The 26,235-nt window shown below is 40.2% G+C and overlaps 1 protein-coding gene across 1 annotated transcript in view; it reads left to right on the top strand.

Moving 5' to 3' along the window:
- CFAP47 (cilia and flagella associated protein 47) overlaps positions 1-26,235 on the top strand; it is a 635,949-nt gene that overhangs the window by 437,625 nt on the left and 172,089 nt on the right. Inside the window, exon 51 of the mRNA XM_074968655.1 lies at positions 13,869-13,966. Within this exon, the coding sequence (XP_074824756.1) occupies positions 13,869-13,966 (98 nt within the window). The remainder of the gene's footprint in view (positions 1-13,868; positions 13,967-26,235) is intronic.

Below are 26,235 nucleotides of genomic sequence, written 5' to 3'. Positions count from 1 at the left end.
TTATAGTTCTGGCTTGTTTGCAATTAATAAAGAAGGTAATATATATGGATTCAAGCCTCTCTAAAAGAAACTGGATAGTATTGCATTGCTAGAGCTTTGTTACAAGGTTTACAGTCTGTACTAGAGCACACTTAAGGTGTCAACTCCCTACTCTTGCCTCCTGCAGCCTAGAGAATGGGATTATAAGAGAAGGCTGGTGGCTAAAGGCCTGATTAGAAGTTCAGAAGTACACCAGGGAATGCTGTAAAAACTGGTAGTTGGACAGAGTGAAGCCTCTGAATTGATACAGTAGTGCATTAAATGAAGTGGTGCCTACATTATACCTGTTCGTTATTTTTGAAAAGCCTTTGAACTTTGAAAGATGGAAAATACAGCCTTTGGAGAAAAGACTTCTGGGAAAATCTAGTACAGTATAATGTTTTCTGTTGGGCCATGCTATTTGATTCTTCTAGGTTACATATAAAACATTTACATTTTATTTAAAATTTGAAGGAAATAGAATACACTTAAAGAGCCTGTGTTCTCATTTACAGTAGTATGAATTGTGAGAGTACTTCATTGTCTTCAGTAGACTTCCCTTTTTTTTTCTTCTTCTTCTTCAAAATTCTGGTGTAATTGAATTGAATCTGACCCAGAATTTCATTGGAAAATGCATTATATGGTTTATGACCTTTTGTAGTTTTACAGTTGTCTATTGTATTTAAACACATAGCAGTTGAGATTTTTAATTTAATTCTATACAGGTTTAGTTTTGGTAGGGCTTTAAAATTAGAAAGCACTGAAAAACATTTGTGAGAGGGAAGTCAATTATCAGGTTTGTGAGGGAGATATTCAGACTCGTAAGAACTTTCAGTGCTCAAAAATACACCATTTATAGTCTGGTTTTTGACATAAGGAGTTTTGAGACTCCAAAATTTTATTAGGACTTTTCATGTACTGTGCATGTATCTTTAAAGACTTGTGACCTGTTACAAATGGGCATCTATTTTAATAGTTCTGTTCAGAGTTCTGTGTGTTTCATAGATTGTAAGGCCAGAAGGAATCATTAGATCATGTAATCTGATCTCCTGTATATCACAGGCAATTAAATTTCATCCAGTTACCCCTATATTGAGCTCACTAACTTATGTTTGACTAAACTATATCTTCTAGACAGGCATCCAGTCTTGGTTTCATGACATCAAGAGAGGGAGAATCCACTACTTCCCTTCGTAGTTTGTTTCCCATGGGTAATCACCATCACTGTTAAAAATGTGTCTCATTTCTAATTAAAATTTATCTTCCTAAGAACACAAAAAGGGCGGTACTGGGTCAGATCACTGGTCTTTCTAGCCTAGTATTTGTATTCCAACAGTGGCCAGTGCCAGATGTTTCAGAGGGAATGTATAGGACTGGGCAATTTATCGAGTGGTCCCTCTCCTTTGGTCCAGTCCCATCTTCTGGCAGTCAGAAGTTTAGGGACACCTAGAGTAGGGGGTTGCATCCCTGACCATCTTAGCTAATCACCGTTGGACCTATCCTCCATGACTTACTAATTTTTTAACATGTTGTGAAGGCCAAAATTATAACCATCACCTAGCAATGAGTTTCACAGGAGGACTGTGCATCGTGCAAAGAAATACTTCCTTTTGTTTATTTTTAAATCTGCTGCCTATTAATTTCATTGGGTGACCCCTGGTTCTTGTGTTATGTGAACGGATAAATAACACTTCCTTATTTACTTTCTCCATACCAGTCATAATTTTATAGAACTCTATCATATCCCTCCTTAGTCGTCTCCTTTAGAAGTTGAACACCCCTAGTCTTTTGAATCTGATATGGAAGCTGTTCCATACCCCTAACCATTTTTGTTGCCCTTCTCTGTACTTTTGGCAAAGTAATATATCTAATATATCTTTTTTGAGATGGAGCAACTGAAACTGCATGCAGTATTCAAGGTGTGGGCATAGCATGGATTTATATAGAGGCATTATTATTTTCTTTTTTATTATCTATCCTTTTTCTAATGGTTCCCTAACATTGTTAGCTTTTTTTTGATTGCCACTGCACACTGAGCAGATATTTTCAGAGACCTGTCCCCAATGACATCAAAATCTCTTTCCTGAGTGGTAACAGCAAATTTTGAGCCCATCACTTTGTATTTATAGTTGGCGTTACGTTTTCCAATGTACATTACTTAGTATATATTAACGTTGAATTTCATCTGCCATTTTGTCGCTTAGTCACCCAGGTTCATGAGATCCCTTTGTAACTGTTCAGTCAGCTTTGGACTTTGGTCTGCAAACTTTGGCACCTCACTGTTTACTCCTTCTTTCAGATCATTTATGAATATGTTGAACAGCACTGGTCCCAGTATAGATCCTTGGGGGACCCTGCTATTTACCTCTCTCCACAGTGAAAACTGAATATTTATTCCTATCCTTCATTTCCTATCTTTTAACCAGTTAAGAGAGGACCTTCTCTCTTATCCCAAAACAGCTTAGTTTGCTTAAGAGCCTTTGATGAGGGACCTTGTCAAAGGCTTTCTGAAGGTCCAAGTACACTATATCCACTGAATCCCCTTGCCCACATGTTTGTTGGACCTCTCAATTCTAATAAATTGGTGAGACATGATTTCCCTTTACAGAAGCTGTGTTGTCTCTTCCCCAACATATGATGTCCACATATGTGTCTGTTAATTCTGTTCCTTATTAGAGTTTCAACCAGTTTGCCTGGTACTGAGGTTAGTCTTCAGCAGCCTGTAATTGCCAGGATAGCCTCTGGTGCCTTTTTTATAAATTGGTGTTACATTAGCTATCCTCCAGTCATGTGGTACAGAGGCTGATTTAAGTGATAGGTTAAATACCATGGTTAGTGATTCTGCAATTTCATATTTGTGTTCCTGCAGAACCCTTGGGTGAATATCATCTGGTCCTGGTGACTTCTTGTTACTCTTTAATTTATCAATTTGTTCCCAAACCTCCTCTATTGATACTTCAATCTGGGACAGTTCCTCAGATTTGACATTAAAAGAATGGCTCAGGTGTTGGAATCTCGTCCTAGCCTCTGCAGTGAAGAATTCATTTAGCTTGTCTGCAACAGCCTTGTCTTCCTAGTGTACTCCTTTAGCATCTCGATCATCCAGTGGTCCCACTGATTGTGTGGCATGCTTCCTGTTTCTGATGTCCTTAAAAAAACTGCTTTGCTTTTTATGCCTTTTGCTAGTTGATCTTCAAATTCTTTTGGCCTGCCTACTTATACTTTTCCACTTGACTTGCCAGAGTTTGTTCCTTTCTATTTTCCTCAGTAGAATTTGATTTCAAAATTTTTAAAAGATGTCTTTTTTTGTCTCTGACCATCTCTTTTACTATGTTGTTTAGCCATGGTGGCATTTTTTGGTCCTCTTATGTTTGTTTGTTTTTAATTTAGGGTATACATATATTTGGAGACTATCAAGGTGTTTTTAAAAAGCTTTATGCAGCTTGCAAGCATTTCACTCTTGTAACCGTTCGTTGTAATTTCCACCTAACTAGTTGTCTCATTTTTGTGTAGTTCTTCTTTTTGAAATGAAATGGTGTGGTGGTGGGTTTCTTTGATACTTTCTCCAGCAAGGATGTTAAAGATAATTACATTATGATCACTATTACTGAGCAGTTCAGCTATATTCACCTTTTGGACAAGATCCTATGCACCCTTTTAGTGCTTAGACTTCTAGCATTTAAATGCAAGCACTTACAAAATTTGTCAATTAGTTGTTTAGTATTCCCTTTAACAAATCCTCCTCTAAGGGATGTGTCCCATTTTGGTTTATGTCAGGGTCAGCCAACCTGAGCCTGAGAAGGAGCCAGAATTTACCAATGTACATTGCCAAACAGCCACACTAATATGTCAGCAACCCCCAATCAGCTCCCCCTACTCCAACCTGCAGCGCTTCCTGCCCGCTGGTAGCCCCACCAATCAGTGCCTCCCACTCCCTCCCCACGCCTCCCGCCTGCTGCGATCAGCTGTTACGCAGTGCGCTGGAGGCTCTGGTGGGGTGGGGGAAGTGTGAGGGCATGGCAGGCTCGGGGGAAGGGGTGGAGTGGGGGCAGGGCCTGGGGCAGAGCAGGGGTTTGAGCACTGAGCACTCCCCGGCATATTGGAAAGTTGGCACCTGTAGATCCAGCCCCGGAGTCAGTGCCTGTGCAAGGAGCCGCATATTAACTTCTGAAGAGCCACATGCGGCTCCGGAGCCACGGGTTGGCCACCCCTGGTTGAAGTGGGAGCCCATCCTTCCTGTGTAGGCTCCTCCTTTCCCTAATGGCTCCCCAGTTCCTAATAAACCTAAATCCCTCCTCCGAACACCATCATTTAATCCAAGCATTGAGACCCTGTAGTTCTGCTTGTCTAACTGATCCTGCTCATGGAACTGGCAGCATTTCAGAGAATGCTATCATAGAAATCCTGGACTTTAATCTCTTAGCAGCCTAAATTTGGCTGCTGGGACCTCTCTCCTACCATTCCCTGTGTGATTGGTAACTACTTGTACCACAATCACCGGCTCCTACCCAGCATTGCACATACATCTGTCTTGATGTCTCGAGAGAGGTTTGTAACCTGTGCACCTGGCAGGCATTTGACTGTGCAGTTCTCCTGGTCATCAAAACCCTGCTATCTATATTTCTAATGATTGAATCCCCCAGTACTATTACCTGTTTCTTCCTAATAACAGAAGTATCCTCAGTGTGAGAGGATACTATGACCTCATCTGGAATGAGGGTTCCAAGTATGAAATCATTTCCCTCTGCTCCAATTTGAAGTTCTCCTTTCCTGAGACTTTCATCCCCCTCAACAAAGTCCTGGCTTCTGTGATTGCACCACTATATGTGGGAGCTGCTTAAGCATTTTGAAGAACATGAACGAGGAGATATGTTTTGAGTGCACCCAAACGTATATGGCTACTTCTGTAGAGAAAATGTGGTGAGGAGAGAGGAAGGAATCTTCTGGGGACCCAAGCCTCATCTACACTGACCCGTGCTGCAGCAGCATAGCTGCATCGTTGTAGCACTTAGTGAAGATGCTACCTATGCTGACAGGAGAGCTTCTCCCATTGGCGTAGGGTACTCCATGTCCCTGAGAGGTGGTGGCTATGTTGACAGGAGAATCCCTCCCATCGACATAGCACTGTCTACACAAGGGGTTAGGTCAGTATAACTACATTCCTGAGTGACCTAGTTGTACAGACAGGTCCTAGTGTAGACCAAGCCCCAGTTTCCCACTAGCTGCAGGAGTGGATCCGTGAGATTACACTGACATGCTTTCCCTGTGATCAACAAACTGCTTTCAGACACTTCCAAAATGCATGGAAATGACTGCAGAATGGTTCTTTCTTACTGTAAATTACATCACTAAGTGAAATCATCTACCCCTCATCGATTGGAATGCATTTATTTTTATACATACATTTCCATCATCCACATTTTCTGAGTTAAGTTTGTCTTGCTCAGGAAATTTGCATTCTTTTTATGCATTCCTGGAAATAGCTTATTTTATTCTGGACCAGTCACATCTACCGATGTAGGTTCTTATACTGGTGCCCAGCACTACAGCATCTGAACAAAAAGTTGTTTAGCCCATGATGTTACTTTGTTCTCACTGAGGGTAATTTGATTCTGGTGTACTGTTTGTAAGGCTACCTGGCGTTTACCCACTGAATTTTATATTATGCTTTGTTTTAGCTGATAAATTTATAAAGACTCAGAAAATGAATAAATATAACATTAAATAAGAATAACTAAAATATGTTATCTTAATAACTGAAATAACACTTGTGTAAGTAGAGTTGCACCATAAATATTCATTTTGTACTGAATAGCAGAGAGAGTACCTACCCTCTACAAAACTATGTATGGTGTCTCAAGATGGGCACTCAAAATTACCAATCACTTTTGAAAATCTTGGTCATTGTTTTTGGGTGATAAAAATCCCTTGGTCTAGATCATCAGCTTGTGTAAATTGCCATAACTTTACTGAAGTCTGTGGAGCTATGACAGATTACAGTAGCTGAGGATCTGGCCCCTTGAGTGTATCTCTTGAGACTTTTTAATAGGCAGTGAATGTTGTAGCGGCTTCTTTAATTTAACTGGAATGGTGTTTAAATATAGTTGAAATTTTTATATTTATGACACCTTATAATGGAGGTATACTAAACATTTTTTTCAAATTAATCTTTAGAAACTAAACACATTTTTTACTTCCTATAATGGCCTTGATTTTAAAGGTTGAGATAAATTCCTTCAATTTGAAGGACAACACGAATATATGTTCTTAGGATTTCATGCAACTTCCATTTCTTTTTCTGAGCTATAGCAGACAAGTTCAGAATCAAAGAAAAGTGCTTGTTAGTGTGGCAGTGTGTGCACACCCCATCTCCCTTTGGGGTTGCTGACACCACAGTTACAGTCTACCCAACTGTCTTGGGACTCACCATGATGAGGTCCAAGGGTCAGAGTAAAAGCAGCAGCCCCTGGGTTCTGGGCTGCATGGCCTAATGGCCAGAGTCAATACAGCAGCCCTTAAATTCTGGGCAATGGGGCTTAGTGGCCAGAGTCAATACAGCAGCCCTCAGATACAGGGCAGCGTGGCCTAGCGGCCAGAGTCAATATAGCAGCCTGCAGGTACAGGGCAGCATGGCCTAGTAGTCAAGAGTCAATACAGTGTGTACAGGGCTGTGTGGCCTAGTGGACAGATCTGGGGGTTGCCACCAGAGGGGGTAGTGGCTGGAGTAGGGTGTCCACCGGGTCCCGACCCAGGGCCCTAACAGTGGCAGAGTGGTCCTCCACTGGGTCAGCAGGGAATCCAACTGCAACACGCTGACCTTACACAGGTGGGAGAAACTACTCACTCCCTCCCTGGGTTACTTGCTACCAGGCTTCCTGACTCTGCAGTCCACAGGGCATCTGGGTCTCCAGACTTCTTAGCGCAGGTGACTCCGATGGCAACAGGTCTCCAGTCTGGGTCTCGGGATCTCCGGCTCTCACAGGCAAGGGCTGTAACCACTCCTGGGCTGGAGCCTCCACCAAACGTCCTTCCTCCTTGGTGGTCAGCCCAGACTGAGCTGGGCTGCTATCCTTTATACTAGCTCAGCAGTTGGAGCATGCCCAGCACAGTCTGAGGGGCAGAACTTTCTTCGCCCATAGTGTGGGATTAACCCTTTCCTGGCTTGTGGGGGGTATGCACACCCTGTCACAGTTAGTATTACAGACCTCTTGTGGAAATATAATATGAAACTTGCCAGGTGATTTCTGCCACACATGGGATGTGAGTTTGTTGTAGAAAAGCATACAGCTTTTTGTATTCTGAAAATAACCCTTAGCTTTACAGAAAGTAAGATCTCTTGAAGTGATGGAGTTACATTTGCCACTGTTGGTGAATAAATGAAGCTGAGCTGGCATGTGCACCAGTTGCCTTGAACACCTAATATTAATGTCAAATCCCTGACCCCATGAACAAGTGCCAAACCCCATTGATTATGGAGAATGAAAAGTTGTAACCGGGACAAAAAGAAGGTATGTAGGAGATTAAATACTAACATTGATGCACACCTATGCTCAAAAGATGTGCATTCATTTTCTTACCCTTTGCAGTCTCCCATCCAAGTATTGACCAAGCTTAATCTTGCTTATGTTATGAGATCTGACAAGATCATAGCCCTGTGGTTGTATGCAGGCAAGTTAGGGATTTTTTGAAGCCCCAGGGAGTGAGACAACAGAGAATGAGACTAAAATCAAACCCAGGTTTATCTCATAATACTTCAAAGTACTATCACTAAGTCATGAGGAAAGATATCAAATATATTTAAAATGTCAAAAGTTTATAAATGAGCACACACACACAGATGTATGTCTGTATTATGGCAGAATGCTTTCTATTATGAACCCCTGTTTTGATTTGCTCATAGATGTCTGAAAATGTCACCTTTTGGACTGAAACTTTCCATGTCTGGGGAAAGGTGAATGTTTTGATAAGTTTTTTGTACTAAGGATGGTGAATAAAAAATGTCTTTAGCAGTGGGGGGAACTGCTAACGCTATATATATATATATATGAAAGAAATATATGTAAAAACACCTACATCACAAAACCAGACAAACTGTAAAACTTAGTGTGTAAGTAGTTCTTGCTGAGTTGTCATAGTATTTGCAAAGTGTATTTAAAAATTATAGAAGTCAAAAAGGGTATGAACATGTACAAATTCACAGTAAAAAAAATCACTACTTCTTAGAGTGTATAGTTCTAGAAAGATGGACTGCAGAGATTTGGAATTGAGCACTTCTAAAAACTCTTTTCTTCCCATGCTATTCCTTTCTACCTGGCCACTGCACCTTATTCTTTCTGAGGCTGAATATATTGCCCATATTGTTCAAAAGAACATGGTTATCCCAGGACAGGGAATCTGCTTGACAGGAAAGGAAAAGTGTCTGATGTGTCATACAAATCACATAGTTGGTTGTTCTCAGTTAGGATTGGTATGTGACACACTTTCATGATAGACAGAATATAGAATTTGAGTTACATTTTAATAAACACTTTTCTTCAAAAAAGTCATGAACATAAAAGTTACAACATATTTTTATTGATTTCATCCTAGTCATAGGTGGTATTAGATGAATGCAAAGAGGCGGTGAATTTAATCTTCACTCAATTTTACTGCTTATGGAGGGGTGAGGATAGAAGTTGTTTGATTCACACTTCATTTTTCGTGTCCTCCAACCATTGAATTCAAATGATAGTTGCACACCCAACCTTAATTTTGGAATTTCCTGACTTTTGAGTACTTAACCATGAAATTTAATGTTCAATTAATGTATTTTTTCTATGGAATGAAATCATTAAGTGTAGATATTTCTGTTACCAATAAAAAAAACTAAAACAAAAAACAAAAAACAAAAACAAAGAAAGAAAAACTTAGAATTCAAGGCAAGTGCTAACCAAGGCTAAACCTGTGTTCTGTAGAAAATTAGAAAAGATGAGGTCTAGTGACACAAAAATCATCTTTTTAGCATCCAGTTGCTGCTCCTTAAATTGTAAGTGACAGTTTAGTAACTCCTGCAATTCATTTTTCTTAGGATGCAGTTATATATCTATAATATCATTACTTGTTTGTTATACAATTATGTTTAAAATTTTACAAATGGCTGTGCAGAAGAGACAGAAAATCTTAAGAAGTTATTCTTGCAGGAAAAGGCTACTCAACTTTGTTCTCCCTGAGTACAGGCCAGCCTGCAAAAAACACAACAATACCTTTTCAACAGGAAGTTACTGAATTGCTCATGTTAAATGTAGTTAAAACTCTCCACTTCCCACACAGTGTAATTCCCCATGCTGGGTCTTGTGCTTTCACACCCACCCAGCTGGAGTGTGTAGTGCCAGTGTAGGCACTGGGAGTTAGTACATTCATAGGGCTGTTATATCTACATTTTATAGACTCCATTCAGTGGGAAAGATGGGGTGGGGGCACTAATGTAGATTGTTTGCAACACACAGGTGAGAGAATGGAGAAGACAGAAAATAGTGGAGGTGAACTTTTGGCTTTGTGAATGGTGTAAAGCTAAAGGCCTGAATTTTTTGGTGCATTGTCCACTTTCCAATGGGGGACAGAGCTGTATGAATGGGATGTCCCACATTTCATAGACAGGGAGACTAATCTCGGTTGGAGACTTGTTGGAGCAGCCAGGATGGCATTAAACTAATAATGTAAAGGTGGGGTGATGAGGAGGTAATTGCATTACAAACTCAAATTCATTGTGTCACCAACAAATTGGACAGATGGGACAAATAAAGTGAAGAGAAGAAAATTTTCAGTTGCTTAAATATCAGTGCTGGGAATCTGGGTAACAAGCAAGAGGAAGTGGATATTCTCACTGATGAGAAGAAGTTTAGTGTTAAGCCCTTGGCATAAATAGTATGAACCAAAGGCTGTGAACCATAGTAGGCCTGGCCTTGGCAAAATAACCAAATACTAGGTATTAGCTAACCAAGTAAGCACATTCCTGACCTGAGAGGATGGTTCTAGAACACCCATAATTATCAAGAAACTACGTCAACAAATTCCCAAGAGATGGTACAAGAGCACACTGACCACTTGTAAGATAGGAATGGGATGACCGGATAATGGATGAGGATGTTTTGTTCAAACTAGTAGGTACAAGGGTAGTAACTAGCAACATATGGAATGTAATATGTAACTTGTTTCTATCAATGTATAAAAGGAGAAGTCATAGGAGGGGCATCTTTATGCTAGCCTACGGGACAACTTAATGTTTTGCTGATTGAGCTGGTACTATTGTTGTGAGCATACATGTATTAGTGTACCTGTAACGATTGAGCTGTGGTGCTAGTACCATGCTTCATCAACAATAAACCTTCACCACTGAACCAAGCCTATGGTTTTTCTTTATGAACAACATCGAGGTCTGGGGAATCAACACGCTACACTCTCTTCTAATGCGCCTAACACCAGAGCTCCAAGAACAGAAGCACTAGCAACAGACAGCAGTAATCACACCACAATCATGTCAGGGTCACCAGTGTTGTGAAAGGCAGATAATTGATAAGGGAAGCTAAAGACAGCATGGAAAAAATCTGTGGCTTCAGGCCTAAGAAAAATAAGAAGGATCTTAAATATATTAGGACCTAAAGAATTCCTAGCAATGGTATAAGACCATTCCTACATGGAGGTGATAAAATGGTTAATAATAAAGCAGAAAAGCCACAATTGTTCACTCAATGTTCTTGTTATGCATTTGGAAAGAAGAAGGATGCTGAAATACTTTGCAGTACATTAGTAACCAAAGAGGGTATTAAATCTAATCTACTAGGCAACATTTTTAAATCAGCAGGCTAAGGTAACTTGCACCAAAGAGTCCTAAAGCATTTGGCTGAGAAGATTTCTGTCCCACTGATGTTAATTTGTAATATATATTGGAATACCAGGGAAATTCCAGAAGACTGGAAAAGTGTTAATGTTATACAAATATTCAGAAAGGCAGGTGGGATGACCTGGGTAAATATAGGCCAGTTAGCCAATCCCAGGCAAAATAATGGAAAAGCTAAACAGGATTCAACTGTAAAGGATAGAAGAATAATTAATGACAGCAAGAGTTTATGAAAAAATAGGTCTTGTCAAACCTTATTTTATTCGTTGAGATGACAAGTTTGATTGGTAAAAGTAACTACATACATTTAATATATTTACACTTTTAGGAGGTGTTTGACTGTTATTCTGATTTTTAAAAATTATCCCTATGCAGTATTAATAGAGCACATGTTAAATGTATGAAGAACTTGCTAACTGAAATATCTCAAAAAGTAGTCAGCGGGGAATCATAATAGAATAGGGATGTTTCTAATGGAGTTCCACAGGGATCAGTTCTAGACCCAGCATCATTCCACATTTTCTCAGTAATCTCAGCATAAATATAAAGTCACTGCTGATTAAATTTGTGATTGACATGAAGATAGATGGAGTCCCTATCCCAAATTAATCATGTGTGGTGTTTAGATGCTGCTTGTAATTATTAGAACTGGGAGCACTGGCTGTTGGGAGTCTGAAAGGACAGGAAACAGGAAGGGGGGGGGAGTTGAGAAGGCAGAGTGAGAGGTACCGAGGGTGCAGCAGCAGCTTGGTAAAGAGGTTTCCACTTTAAAAATAAAGTCCTGTTGAAGTTTGTTAGTACCTTGCCTGATTGCTACAACATCATGAGAATGAGGAGACATACAGAGCTATCTGGATTGCTTGGAAGCTGGGTCCCTTCAAACAAAACATGTATTAGTACATCCAAATGCAAACTTATATATCAAGGAACAGGACATACCTACAGAATGGGGAACAGTATTGTAGAAAGCAATGACTCTGAAAAGGATCTAGGGGTTGGAGTGGACAGGCAACTCAACATGAGCTCCTACTGCAATGCTCTGGTAAAAAAGGCTAATGTGATCCTTTGATGTATATACAGAGGAGTAGTGAGGAGGATTAGGACATTGATTTTGCCTATGCATATAGCATTGGTGAGACTGATACTGGATTGCTGCTTACTGTTCTGGTATCAACATTTTAAAAAGGCTATCAAAAACTTGGAGAGTGCAGGAAAAGGCCATGAAAATGATGCAAGTGCTGAAGAAAATGCCTGATAGTGAGAGATTTAAAGAGCTCAATATGTTTCATTTATAAAAAAAAAAGATTGGGTGATGACTTAATTACAGTGTATAAGTACCTTCACAGGATGAAAATACCAGTTATTAGAGAGCACTTTAAGCTCTCAGAGAAAGGCATAACAAGATCCAATGTCTGGAATTGAAGGAAGAGACATTTCTATTAGAAATGAGGCACAAATTGTTAACAGTCAATGTGATTAACCATTGGGACAAATTACCAAGATCAGTGGTGGATTCTCCATCTCTTGAAGGCTTCAGATTGAGACTGGATGCCTTTCTAGAAGATATCCTATAGACAAACACAAGCTAATGAGCTCAATATAGGGATGATTAGGTGAAATTTAATGGCCTGAGATATACAGATCGGGTTAGCTTATCTATGGGTCACTTCTGGCCTTAAACTCCATGCATTTATAAAAAACATCTTCAGTGGGGAGTGTGGGCCTTTCTACTGCCAATCACTTCAGATGCAGAGTTGGGGCAGTGCTTGACCTTGCTTGCAATAGTTGATGGAAGGATCCATTCTCCTGTTGCTGGCTTTAGCAGCATAGTACACTCCAAGCAGGATTTAACAAATCACTTGTCCACTTAACAGTGGTGAGCATCAAGCTTTCCTTGTAAATGTGTTGTCCTTTTAACCCATCAATTTCTGCAGAATTTGTTCCTATTTTTTAAATCAAGTTTCTAATATTTATAGTTGCTAAGTGATCTCTAATATGGGAACCAAGAGATAATGAATAGTTTTTTTCCTCCTCCTGATTGTGCAGGAAGACAGCTTCCAAGACTCTGGTGCTGTTTGTTTCTCTTCTAGATAGCAGCAGAACGCCTAATTCTCTCTCTTTGCTCCCTTCTGGACCATGTAGGAGGAGAGATACAAAAGATTTAGATGTGATATAAACCATCATATTTCAGAAAATAGGCCAAACTCTATTTAACGGGGTTTCGGAAGAATATTTTCCTATGGCCATTTTATTCCATAACTGCCTACTGCAGAGTTCCGTGCATCTTTCTCTGCAAAACGTGGTACTGGCCAATGTCAGAGAAAGAAAACTGTCTAGATGATTGATCTGACCCAATATGGCAATTCCTATAGTGGAATGTTTTGATGCATACATTTGACAGGTGCTAATGTCTCTGATTTAAACCTTGTCACAAGACTTAAAACTAAGGTCACCTTGTTTGAAAACTTGAGGCAAAATCTGATGCAACTGTGAAACAAAATATGCTGTGTAGACTTTGCAAGGGAGGACTGTCCCTGCTAAGGTAAAAATTTTATTCTAGGTGTTTTTTGTTCTATAATACTTTTGTTTAATACAGTAGAACAGCCTTTTAATGCAAAGATTATTTTAATTATTCTTGGATTGTGTTTAAGCAATGCACATAGTCTGACACTTTTTAGCTATTTTCTGCATAAGTTAATTTTTAAAAGTGATATTTCAGTTCAGATTACATCTGTTAATCATATTACCAAATTGAATCAAGATACAGTAACAAGGAATGCAATGGATTGGCAATACTTATACTGGTTTGTGATTTTCTTGGAATGATGCCTCAGTTTAATTACAAATATTAATAGGTGAAATCCTGGCCACACTTAATTCAAAACTTCCATTGAGTTGAATGGGGCTAAGATTTCACACATTGTCTCCAGAACAGATGTGTAAAAAACACTCTTTTCTATTTTGTTTGACGCAGGAGGAAATGCTTCATGTTGCAAAGTGTGGTTTTCCTTGGAGATTAATAGTGTACCTTGTGCACCTGAAAGAACCCTGGATGTGAAGTGTGCAGCTCTGGTAAGATAGTTTTCAAGGTTTAGTTTTGTGGCATTGCATTAACAGTATATATAACTTCCACTGTATGGAATATTGTACAAATTTATAAAGAGACCACACAAGTTCACCTTTTGGGCTAAAAATACCCAATATTCTGGGGCTTCATTTAAATTCAGTAATGTAAACTAAAAATAAGCCCTCGTTTGCTAACTTTTAAACATTTATTTATAACCATTCATTAACTACCATCTTTCACACTCTTTCTCATGTGGTTTTTATTCTGCTGTAATCTGTTTCCCACATTGGCACTCAGATAAAGGGGGATTCAATACAAAACTTCAACCAGCTTTTGTACTAGAGCTATGCAGAACAGGACAAATCTATTTTCAGTGCCTTCCACCCTTGCACAATGCACACTATTAGTAAGCTTAGGCTTTCATGAATTTTTTTTTTAAATTGCTTAATCAATTTTTGGATTATTAGGTAAATATTTCCTTTAACCATCAAAAACATAATAAAATGTTATTAATCAGCTTGGAAGAATTATTACACTGTTTCATTGAATAAAATGGCTTGTATTTTATAAACCATTTAAATATGTAAAGCTTGAATAGTTCATTATTTAGCATTTCTGATATAATGATACTGAGATTAGCCTGCATAGATTTATTTTTGTCTGCATTTTTTGCCTTTGAATTAAATATTTTAGTGATGTGCTTTTGTTTTTCCGTGGCTAATGTTTTTCTCAACTTCTTTAGAAGAATATTCATTTTATCATCTAGAAGAGCTACTTTCTGTGTGTTTTGTAAGCAAATGAGAAAAATTGGCTTTTGTAATGGATGCTGATGAGGTCTATGAATAGAATAACAGTTGCACTGCTTTGCTGTAGGAAGCTTTCCCTAGAAAAATATAGAACTGATACTGTGGTTTGGCTTCATACAATTAGAATTCAGGTCCCCCCTCCCTCCCAGCCATACTCCCTTCTCCTGACTTGTTCGTTAAATAATTAGTATTTAGTAATTTCATTTCTGGGTATATGGTGATTTGCATCATGAATTCAGCACTTTAAAAATAAGCAAAAAGAACAGTGTCATATCATTGCCTAAGACAGTCTTGAATGCATCGTGATGGTAGACAATGCAGAGATACACAAAATAGCCTGAAAAATGAAATGAATATTGGATGAGACTAGAAACTGTACTATTGCTGGGTGGACTTAGCGTTACAGACTCTGTAGCTCTGTGCAGGTTGCAACTTAAAACAAGAGTTTTATAGTGACAATGAAGTCAACCATTTGCTTTAATGAAGGAGTTGAAAAATAGGGCTACATGTGTCTTGCCTATGTATATTTTGTAAAATATTTAAAATGGCTTTAATCATTTAAAAAGAAAAGGAGTACTTGTGGCACCTTAGAGACTAACCAATTTATTTGAGCATAAGCTTTCGTGAGCTACAGCTCACTTCATCGGATGCATACTGTGGAAACTGCAGAAGACATTATATACACAGTCTTCTGCAGTTTCCACAGTATGCATCCGATGAAGTGAGCTGTAGCTCACGAAAGCTCATGCTCAAATAAATTGGTTAGTCTCTAAGGTGCCACAAGTACTCCTTTTCTTTTTGCGAATACAGACTAACACGGCTGTTACTCTGAAACCTGTCATTTAATCATTTATCACTTTTAGTGTTTGTCATTCTCCCTCTGAAACACTCCATTATCAATGTGAACTTGTATATTGTTCAGTGGCAAAAAATGATTTTCACAAAATCTTGGAGAAGAGGGAGGAGGGTTGTACTAAGGGTTGCTAGTGACTGAGTTGTGACGTCTGAGCCTCTCACCTTTTAAATTCAGACCTGTTTATTTAAAATGTTTACAGACCTTTCAGGCAGATTTAAGATTTTGGATCAAATCATGTGAGATTTGCAGTTTCACACTGTTGATACAGTAAAACAGACATCTTTTGGCTGAATGTCACTTTCAGATTTAAGATTCATCTGAACCCAAAATTCCAAGTGTAACTCAAGGTTTGTGTAGCCATATGGATCAAAACCAGTGAATCCCTGCAAAGTGAAGCCAGTGAGTTTCATACAGTTCTAAAGTGTTTGTTCTTTTTCAGTTCTATTGGCTTGTCACTGCTGACAATAGTAAAATCCTGGTTTTGTCAATAAACCAGGGGTAACTTGGATAACTTAATGGAAGCAGACAAACTCAATAACAACCTGCCATTTTTACAGTCATTTTTCCAACCATAATCTCACTTCAGTGGGCTTAGTCATTCTTTATTTAAATAGGATGCTTAACTGATATTCTGCAGCTGGGAGAAAAAGTTATTGTTTTAATATGCAAAACTTTGCACTCCATTGGCATCTCGGAAAAAAAAAAAACTGTTTAGGGAGAAGTGGGCAAAAAATCCATTTTCTTTTGATGTGATTTCCGTGTGCATTTCTTATGCAATTTTGAAAATGTTCTGTTAAAATATTAAAAGCCAGTGAGCTGCTATAAGGGAAAAAAGAAAACTTTGACTATGTTGAGGGAGTTTAAAAGCTACACGATACATTTAACAATGCAGCAGCAGGATAATAGTTCTAAATAAAAGAAGCTGCCTTTCTCTTAATTCTTCATTATTTTGTAAAAACAATACAAACTTGCAACCAGCAGCTTCACTATAGAATAAGAGGAGAGGCTGTCTTTCAGCCCAAGTTGTCCAACTGCAGAAAATAAATCTGGCTTCCACTCTGTACTAAATGTAGTTTTTATTAAAAAAAAAAAAAAAAAAAAAAACCACCCCGCTGCCAAATCCTGAGGTTGCTACTTAGTATTTTTTCAGTAAAATTCTCCTTTACTTAAGTGGGAGTTTGCCTGAATAAGGATTCAGTAAAACCTAAATAAACACCTCAGAATTTGGCTCAAAGTAAATGAAAGAAATTGTGAAGTGAAAGCTTGCTGTCTTTGTATCCTAACGTTTACATACAGTGCCCTCCCCTTTATTCATCCTAGTCCATCCCCACTACTTAAGTAGAAATAAGTAGGGTGACCATATTTCCCTATGCTGAATATGGGACACCTGGTAAAATTACTTGTATTCAAGAGGGTTCAACAGCAATCAATTAGAACTGTGCAGTACAAATGTTCAAACTAACATCAAGTTGACTGAGCCCCTGTTAAAAAGAAACACTGCATAGTTCGATTCTTTTTTATTTACTTTCTTATCTTTAAGGCTTTAAAGGGGAGAGGTCACACACACACACAAACCCCCATATACCTCTCTTACACGGGGGGGTGACTGACTGACCCAACCCTTCCTGCCCGGCGCTCTCCACCCTCTATTCCTGGCTGGGCCCCTGGGACAGACCTGCCTCTCCTGGTACCTGGTGCCATGTCTTCCTGAGGCAACATGTGAGCGGCGGAGGTATGCAGGTCACATGTTCTCCCTCCCCAGATTTCTGCCAGGGTTCACACCAGAATGCGGCCAGCAGCAGCCTTTCGGTACTGTGCGGGAGGGAAGGGACAGGAGCTGCTTCCAGTCGCAGAGGAGGGGGAGCAGGGATGACCTGGCCCATGTCTTTGCAGAGCTCATCTCTTCACCCCTTCCTCCCCCCATCCCTGCTCCCCTGTGGCTGGGAGCAGCTTGTTCCTTCCTGCCTGCACAGTGTCGAAAGGCAGCTAACACCTCCATAACCCAGGCGCCTCCTGTCCCCCAGTTACAGCACAAGCAGGAAGGGGTTAAGCCCTAAGGATGCGTTGTGCACCAGATCCCAGGGAACCTGACTTCAGGGGCTTCAGCACACTGAGCCAGAGAGGTGGCTCAGCAGGGGAAGGAAGAACCCCCTCGCTCCCTAGGGGCCGGGGGGGTGTCTGAAGAGGGTGCTAAGTCCCCACCCCAGGGGGCTGCTCTGGAGCCCACTTTCCCCCCACCCCCACGCCACTCCAGAGCTTAGCTGAGGGGTGAAGAGGCTTTCCCATGCCAGTGCTATGCGGGGCTTTGGCAAATGCAGGGCTCAGCTCGTCCTGGCCAGTGCCCTGGGCCCGGAAGGTCTTGGGGTTTTCTGGGATGCCAGCCCAGCTGGGGCAATGCCAGCCCAGCTGGGAAGGAAGGAGCCTGCTGGTGAGCTGAGCACTCTGACTGAGGACTGGTTCTCCACACAGCGCAAGGAGGGGGACTCGCCCCACTGGAGGGGCTATGAAGGAGCAGCGGGGTTGGAGGGGGTGAAGGGGCAAAACAGGGAGAGGACAGCTAGAAGGGGCACATGTAAAGGGCCAATGGGTGGGCAGCAGAGGCGACACAATCAGGCACCTGCCCGCACTCACCAGCCACCACCAGTGCTAGCTCACAGCCAGTGCCAGCTGGAAACAGTAGGGGGAATGGGGCCCTGCTAGCCGGGAGCCAGCACACAGCAGGGACTGCGCTAATGGACCAGCAGGGGGAGCGGCTGGCCCCACACACCGTAGCTTTGCTCCGCCACCAGACTTGCACACCCACCCCCGTCTTCGGACACTGGATACCCCCCGACTCACCGCTGGTGGGTGGGCAGCCGCCGGTACTGATGTGGCAGAGACAGAAAATATGGAACAATTTGCTATTTTTAAAGAAAAAGTCAGGACACCAACAGGAGGGCTTAAATAGGGGACTGTCCCTTTAAAAATGGGATGTCTGGTCACTCTAGAAATAAGTGGCTGATGTTATCTATATGACAACCATAAGACCTCAGCTTACATAGTATACAGAATTACTTACAAGGTAAATAACTGTCTGATTAATACAACATTTACCTGTAATCATCTTTCATTATTACCAACAAAAAATCAGGTCCAATTTCTGTGGGAGGTGTAGTATGCTACACCTCTCTAGCATCCCTTTAGGGAGAAGGGTGGGCAATGCTTCCTGTTTGAGTGCAGAACACAGCCCTTAGTGCTGCTCAAGGTGTCGCCTGTTAGGGCAGGTGGGCAGGCAGAGAATTAAAGCAGTCCAAACAAAGTCAGTATGCTCCTTCAGCCTTCAGGAACCCAAAGAGAGGAAAAAGAAAATGGAAATGTAGTGATCTTTCTCCATTCTGAGAGGGCCTGGGCAGCCAAAGCTCTCAAGTCTTTTCCCTGTATAACAGCCAAAGGCTGGGGAGTCCTGCTCCTTCAGAGTGCTGCCCTGCACTGAGAGAGACCCTCCCTTTTAAAGATCTGCCCATCTCCAGGCTTGACAAGCCTCAGAGGTGCACCAGGTTGAGGCTTATTGTGCCCAGAGGATCTCTTTAACCTCTTCCAGACTGGGGTTAGAATCTGCCCCACCACAGAGGGAACTGTCTGACAATAAATAGTTAGGAACAATTTTTTAAATACTAGATATGATATATGTGTTGTTAAGACACATTTTATATGGAAAAAGTTAATTAACTATTTCAAGAAATTATTCTCATAATTTTCCCTAGTAATAATTTTAGACCAGTGCAGTATATTTAATATAATGAAAATTTGCAAAAATTACAAAATCCAAATTAGTATGTATGGTAATTGCTTAATAGATATTTTTCACTACTAAATACACATATGTATATGCATTTCTTAAAGGTTTATTTAAAGCTACTTTAGAAATTGTTTTACCAGTTGAAAATAAGTACTAGAAAATAAAACCATTGGTAGTATCTGAAATCAACTGAGAACACATGTTACAGAAACAGAAACCTGACATCTTCAGTAGCCAGTGACATGTATTATGCAGTCTAGTTGTAGCCATGTTGGTCCCATGATATTAGAGAGGCAAGGCGGGTGAGGTAATATCTTTTATTGAACTGACTCCTGTTGGTGAGAGAGACAAGCTTTTGAGCCACACAGAGTTCTTCAGGGCTGGGACAGGTATTCCGAGCACCACAGCAAAATGCTAGGTCAAGGTCATAATGCAAGGACCTGGCATTTTGCTGGGGTGCTGGGAGTACTTTTCCCAGACCTGAAGAAGAGCTCTGTGTGGCTTGAAAAGCTTGTCTCTCTCACTAAGTTGGTCCAATAAAAGATGCTACCTCACCCACCTTGTCTCCCCAGTGACTTGTATTGTCAGACATCACAACAACAGACAAAGAACATGTCAGATAATGTATCGTGGTGGATGAACTTTCAATGAATGACTTAGCCACACGTATAATATGTAGAAATCTAGTAGCATCATATTTCCATCACTTGGTGAAGTCTCAGGTATGTTGAAATATAGTGCCACTGTTCTGTAGGTAATAGCATTTAAGGTTGATTTTAAATCTTTTCTCAGTAGCTCCACATCCCTGAAGTTTCCAAGTAGGTATTCTTTATGAGGGATTGGATCAGAGTATCTTTCCTCAGTATTTATTTTGACTTCTTCAATGTAGGTTTTATTTTGTTCAGGTATTCCTCAGTTAACCTAGAATATATGTGGCAGGTAGTTTCAGAATTGTCCTGGTGAGATTCTAAGTTGGATGGGGGATATCATGATGCAGGATTTGGTACAAAAGCCACACCATAGTCTTCCTATAGAGGATAATGCTTCATTCAAAGGACTGACAACAGTTCAAATGACGACAACTCTTCTGAGGTCTCATCATCAGCTAATACCTCAAAGGGTTTAAAATTTTGCATGGGCTCTGCCTCATCTTTTGGTTCCTGTGAGCCCAAAGAATCAGAGACCATTTGTTTTCCTTCAGGATTTACAGCACATAAGCTAGGATTTTCATAGTAGCCTTGGGGAATTAGGCACCCAGTCCCATTAAATTTCAGTGTGATTTAGAGACCTAACTCCTGTAGGCTTCTTTGAAAATCCCAATCATAGTAAGTCTATGTGGAGTTCAACCTGGTTAAGATACCTTGATAGTAATAGTATAGTTAATCTTATCTATCACCATCTCTCAAAGCATTCATACCTCTATATTTATCCAAAAGTGTTTGGGAGATGTTGATCAAGTAACTATGGATAGATTGAGTAGCTTTTGATGTTCGGGTTTTTTAACACTGTAGCAGATCAGTCAGATCCTTAGCTGCTTTGCCACCACAGTGCACTAAACCACCACCCTGACCAACAGATTTAGTGCTACAGTCTACAGACCCACAGCAGCCATGCCCCAGGCCCCTTATTGGCTGGGTAGACAGCATTCTCATTGAGTACCAGCACTATATAAAGACCCCAACAGGAAGATGAAACTGTCTGAGCAACAGACCATTGCCTTGCCTTGCCGCCTCGCCCAACCCTACTTTGCCGCCCTGATGCCTCTCCCGGCCCTGCCTTGCCATCTTGCCCAACCTAGCCTCCTAACCTGCTGACCTAGTCCCTGGGTTTGGATCTTCCAATTACTGATCCCTGAAAGAACTCCAACTATTGCTCCAGCCTGCCTCTTATACTGATTGACATCACAGGTACCTGACCATCTGTTCACACTTGACTACTGCTCTAGCTTACCTTTTAGCTCACGTTGGCCACCAGGCATTACACACTCCTTATTCTGAATCTGTTTTTCTCAAGATTGAGCTTTGAAATATAGGTATCAAAAGCATTGTTCTACTAGTTAACCTTTTCCTGTTCCTTAACAGATGTCATAAAAAAGTCAAAATGGCGATGAAATAATTGAGCAGTTTTCAGACGATTAGAAATTCAATTTCATTAAAAATTCCCATATGACATTCAAAAAATTAGTTTTCTGTCTGACATTTAAAAATGTTAGGTGACTATTAACGAGAGTTGGTAAATCCCATTAACTTTTCAAAGTGATTCACAGCACAACAGACTCCTATATCAAAAACTATGATATAGCATGTCTCCTTGAGGCTAATGCCTGGCCAGACCAACCCATTTCACTGACCCAATCTAGGAAGTGTCATTAAGGAACCTTCATTGTTTTTTGTTCCCCTTTCAGAAATGAAACAAGATTTCTCATTCATACCATGAAATACTATAATTCCTATTACAAATTGTGGCAATGTATATTGAATTGCTAGACAATGTGTAATTTGTGATTGTAAAAGCTACGGTTAAGAGAGGAGATTGCCCCTTTCCATTTTATCAGGGAAGGCATGGGGTGTTTGATCAGTCTGGCAGAGGAATGGCTACTCCTTGGGTCCTGGTTGAAGATGAGGTTGTGTATTCTGGCACCAGGGCTGCCCACTACCTTTCTTCTTCTCCTGCTTGGAACGTGCATGGGGATTATGTACAGGCAGGGGCTGGTACTGGGGAGAGCAGATTTGAATCTCTACCTGTGTGTGTCAACCACTGGCCAATTCAGGGAGTGTGAGGGAACTGGTAGGCTCCAGTTTTTTCCCTCCTCACGTGCATAAGCATTTCTGGGTACACAGCAGCCTCTCTTGCTAGTGACTGCTGCCTTGCCAGCCCAGCCCTGGTGTAGTTATAAAGAGCTGGGTTTCCTCTAACCTGATCGCTATGTGGGGCCAGAAAGGAATTTTTTTCTTTTTCCAAGATAGGCAGCGTGTCTGAGTTTTTTCACTTTCTTCACACCAGGCTGGAATCAGAGTGGGTGAAGATAGTATTCACCCCTCAAAAATGGGGATGAAGAAGGTAATAAATGTCAGTAAATACTGTTGCAGCTTGCAGCCAATGTCCAGCATAGGTAAGAGGCTTCAAGGGGCCAGCTGCTTGACCTTAGTGTGGGATCCAGGAAGGAGTGGTAAACCCCATTAGTCTCTGTGGCATTAGAGGTCTCAAGTCTTTGCAGACAGAGCTTTTCCTTGTCTGTACCCTCATTCCTCCTCATCAGGGAAGGGTGGTGGGATTCAGTAGTGTGTTGAATCATGAATTGAGTAGCGGGGATGTTGGCTAAGGAAGCCAGCTCTCATTCCTTGGTTGTATAGCATGAGGCCATTTTAGCTAACTAAGGACCCAGTTAGTGTCTGGTAGTTTGTGAGAGGGTAAGTCAACTCACCTCCTCCTCTGCCTCACTAATCTTAAAATTAGTAAAGTTGCAGCCTGTAGCTGTAAATTTATTTATCTGTCTGCAGCTTCATTTTTTGCCATGATCATCTTGAAGGCAGTAGATTCAAGTTCCAGGAGTCTTTTGTCAATCGTCTGGATCCATCACAATCTGGCTTGGGAACAAACAGCTGACACTGTTGGCCTTAGAGAGCATGTAGGGGGTGGGAGTCATCCTCCCAGAAGGGCAGCTCTGTTGTTTTCATCACAATCCTCCACTGGGGATACTTGTAATGGAAAGAGGCTTTAATTTACAAGCCAGGTTTCTATAACAGCTTCACCAGCAGAGGTTGCCCAAGAGATGCACTGAATTGGCTCATTGAGGTACTCAGACAATGCTCCCCTTTTCTCACCAACACTGCTCACTGCTGGGTGTGTGCTCTGGCTGTGGGCCGTTTGTGGCACCATGTGCCATCACAATCACAGCCCAAGAGGACGGTTAGCCTCTTTGCTTCAGGAAAAGCTTGCATAACCTGGAACTGAACTATACCACTAGATATGGAGAATTTGGAGGCTTTCTATAATCATAGCAATTTTAAAGCAGATCAAACATCAGTTTGAACTCTTGACATTGTTTTTGAATAACTTTCCTTCATATAATTATATTATTGTTGTTCTCTGATTATAGGTATAATGCATATAATTATGGATGTATTTTATACTAATGCTTATAATTATATACTTTGTAAATCAGAAACATAACTTCATACCTGTGTCATATTATTTTCCCATAAATCCTAAAGTAAATGAGAATGTGAAAGCTGTTCTTGAAAACTGAGTAACTTGAAGTTATGAACCATATCCTAAGGCTGATTTTTAAAAGTATGCTTTCATAACAATTGGTAGCATAAAAAGTAATGTTCTGTGAAAGAACTATGGCAGCATTCTTCCTGGAAGAAAATAAAATTTGGGAAGACTATAATTATTAATCACTTGAACTAAAAGCAGTTTGGCAAATAAATCAGACCAGAACATCTTTACAGATCTCATAAAATGGTAGTTATCAAAAAGGAGGATAAATGACTAGAGTTTGAATTAAATTTGTTGTTAAATACATATAAGCTGCAAAAAAACAAAAAACCCAACAACCTATATTAATCAATTATGTGGTTCAACACAAAGGGGGCTAATGTAGATCATGTTATGCCAGTGAGACGACAGCTGAATTTGGCAACAGACTGTTAAACAATAATCAGAAGGTAGTTTCATATTTTGCTACATGAGTGGTCATATTTGTGAAAAATGGTTGTCAGATGTGTGGAGAAAGAGAGCAAATATATTACTATACTAGTTTGTCACTTAATCTATAGCTGGTATTCCTAGATCTCTGCTTTTAGTAAGTTCAAAGCATCAGAGCAACAGTATTATTGCTAAGCCTCTACGTTTGAGTCCAAAGCCAAAAATTTAAATGTGAGGAGAAAGAGAATGAAAATTTTATAAGGTTTTCTCACATCTGCTAATTAGTTATATGGAATTTAGAATTAAGTGTAAAAACAACAACTGTCGAAATGAAGGGCTAAATTCTCATATCAATTACACTGATGTAAATCCAGAGTAATTCAATATTAATTAGTAGAGTTACTCTGGATATGTCTGTCTGTTTGAGAACAAATTTGGATGTAGTATACATTATTATATTTAATGTAATGAGAATGAGGTTAATTTATTTTTTCTTCATAGTCTCCCTGTTACTATTTCTCTTCATCTTAATAACTATGCTGAGCAAGCAGTTTTGGAAATTTGATATTCAGCAAAATTGTGGATAGAGAGCCAGATTTTATATACTGTCTTACAAAAAGTCACTTGTGTTTTGTTTTATTTTATTTTCTATACTTCACAGTAAGTGTAAAATAAATTACTATACTATATAAGTTACTCAGAATATGTACAGTGGTATGTTGTGATAGTTCTGGTTAGGGTGGGGTTTTTGGGGGGGGGCGGGAGTTACACTGAAGTACTTACCTTTAAGACTGTAGTATAGGACTTGATCCTGCAAATTGGTGTGTTCTGTGGTCCCACCCAGTTATGTATGTAAGCACATTTTCAAAGTCAGTGGACTACTCTTGTGCTTTGGGCCACAAGGCTCAGTAGCTTGCAGGATCAAGTCTCTACAGCACAAGTAAAATTTAAGTGTAGTGACTCAGTATAATTGTCCAGGTCAAAATGCTTTATTTTGTTTTACTAATTTTTTACAATTACAGCAATATCTTTCAAGGCCAACACGAATGTAATTCTGTAAACTAAATTACATGGGGAATGCAGTGGACTTGTGGTCTCAGACTTTGACATGGAAATCAAATGCATGTGTATAATGTATAGAATGTAGTCCAGTTTAGGCACCAAGAGCTCTTACTTTATTTCATACTTTGTCCAGTAGAATGAAGTGTGAAAATTAAAATATATCTGATATTAATTGCAAACTATTCACATGTAGTGCATTTCCAGTTTTCACTGAGGGGGAAGAATGTGGGCGATGACTGGGTATTTGGATGGGCAAGACAGTGGCAATAGGAAAAGAACTGAATAACAGAGTTAGTCATAAACTACACCAAAATCTGCAAATATTGGCACCAAAAATGTGTCTGTTTTTCATCAAAATTCTCCAGCTATCTCTGCTGGCTAAGTTTAAAAACTCGACAATGGATCATTTTAAAGCAGGTTATTCATCTGGTTTTTAGCCAGACAGTTCTGTTTTTGTAAGGTTTGTACCTCTCCAGTACCGATATAAAACCACAGAGAGGGTTTTGTCTGGTATCCTCGTGGTTGCCTGGAGGATGCCATTTTTCAGTGTGTTGCTCTGCCCTCACGGGAGTGACCCACACATACCATGCAGGTGAGGTTGCCGGCAGGGGTGGGACAGGGCACTCAGCAGAATGGTGTCCACTATGCAGAGTGACAGGTCACACTGGCGAGTAAGATCAGGCACCATTCCAGAAGTTCATGCAGCTGAGGGGATGCCCTATATTTTAGTGATGCATCAGTGGCCACCCTATTTTAAAGGGACTGTCAATTTATATTTACTTTTTAAAATAATGTGTTAAAAATTCCTGTGCCATGAGGTGTCTGTCTATATTATTAATTTCTTATAGAATTTTGTTCCAAAATATGTGGTTATGACAAGTAAATATCTCAGACTGGTGTTCTGAAGACCCTAGTATGGGTTTATCTACCCTGAAATCTAAGATGTTATTGCAGCTTGGGTAGACATACTCACGCTAGTTTTACCCACACTAGCTTTCCTAAAAATAGTAGATAAGATGCGCCAGCATACATTCAGCATAAACTCACAACTTGAGTACATACCCAAGGTCCCCGGCTGAGTATTGTGACAGACTCAGACCAGAAGGATATAAGACACTAGTA

Source organism: Natator depressus, chromosome 1 (genome assembly GCF_965152275.1).
Source record: "Natator depressus isolate rNatDep1 chromosome 1, rNatDep2.hap1, whole genome shotgun sequence".
NCBI lineage: Eukaryota > Metazoa > Chordata > Testudines > Cheloniidae > Natator > Natator depressus.
The sequence above is the reverse complement of the archived record's forward strand: the minus strand, read 5'-3'. Positions and strand labels throughout refer to the sequence as shown.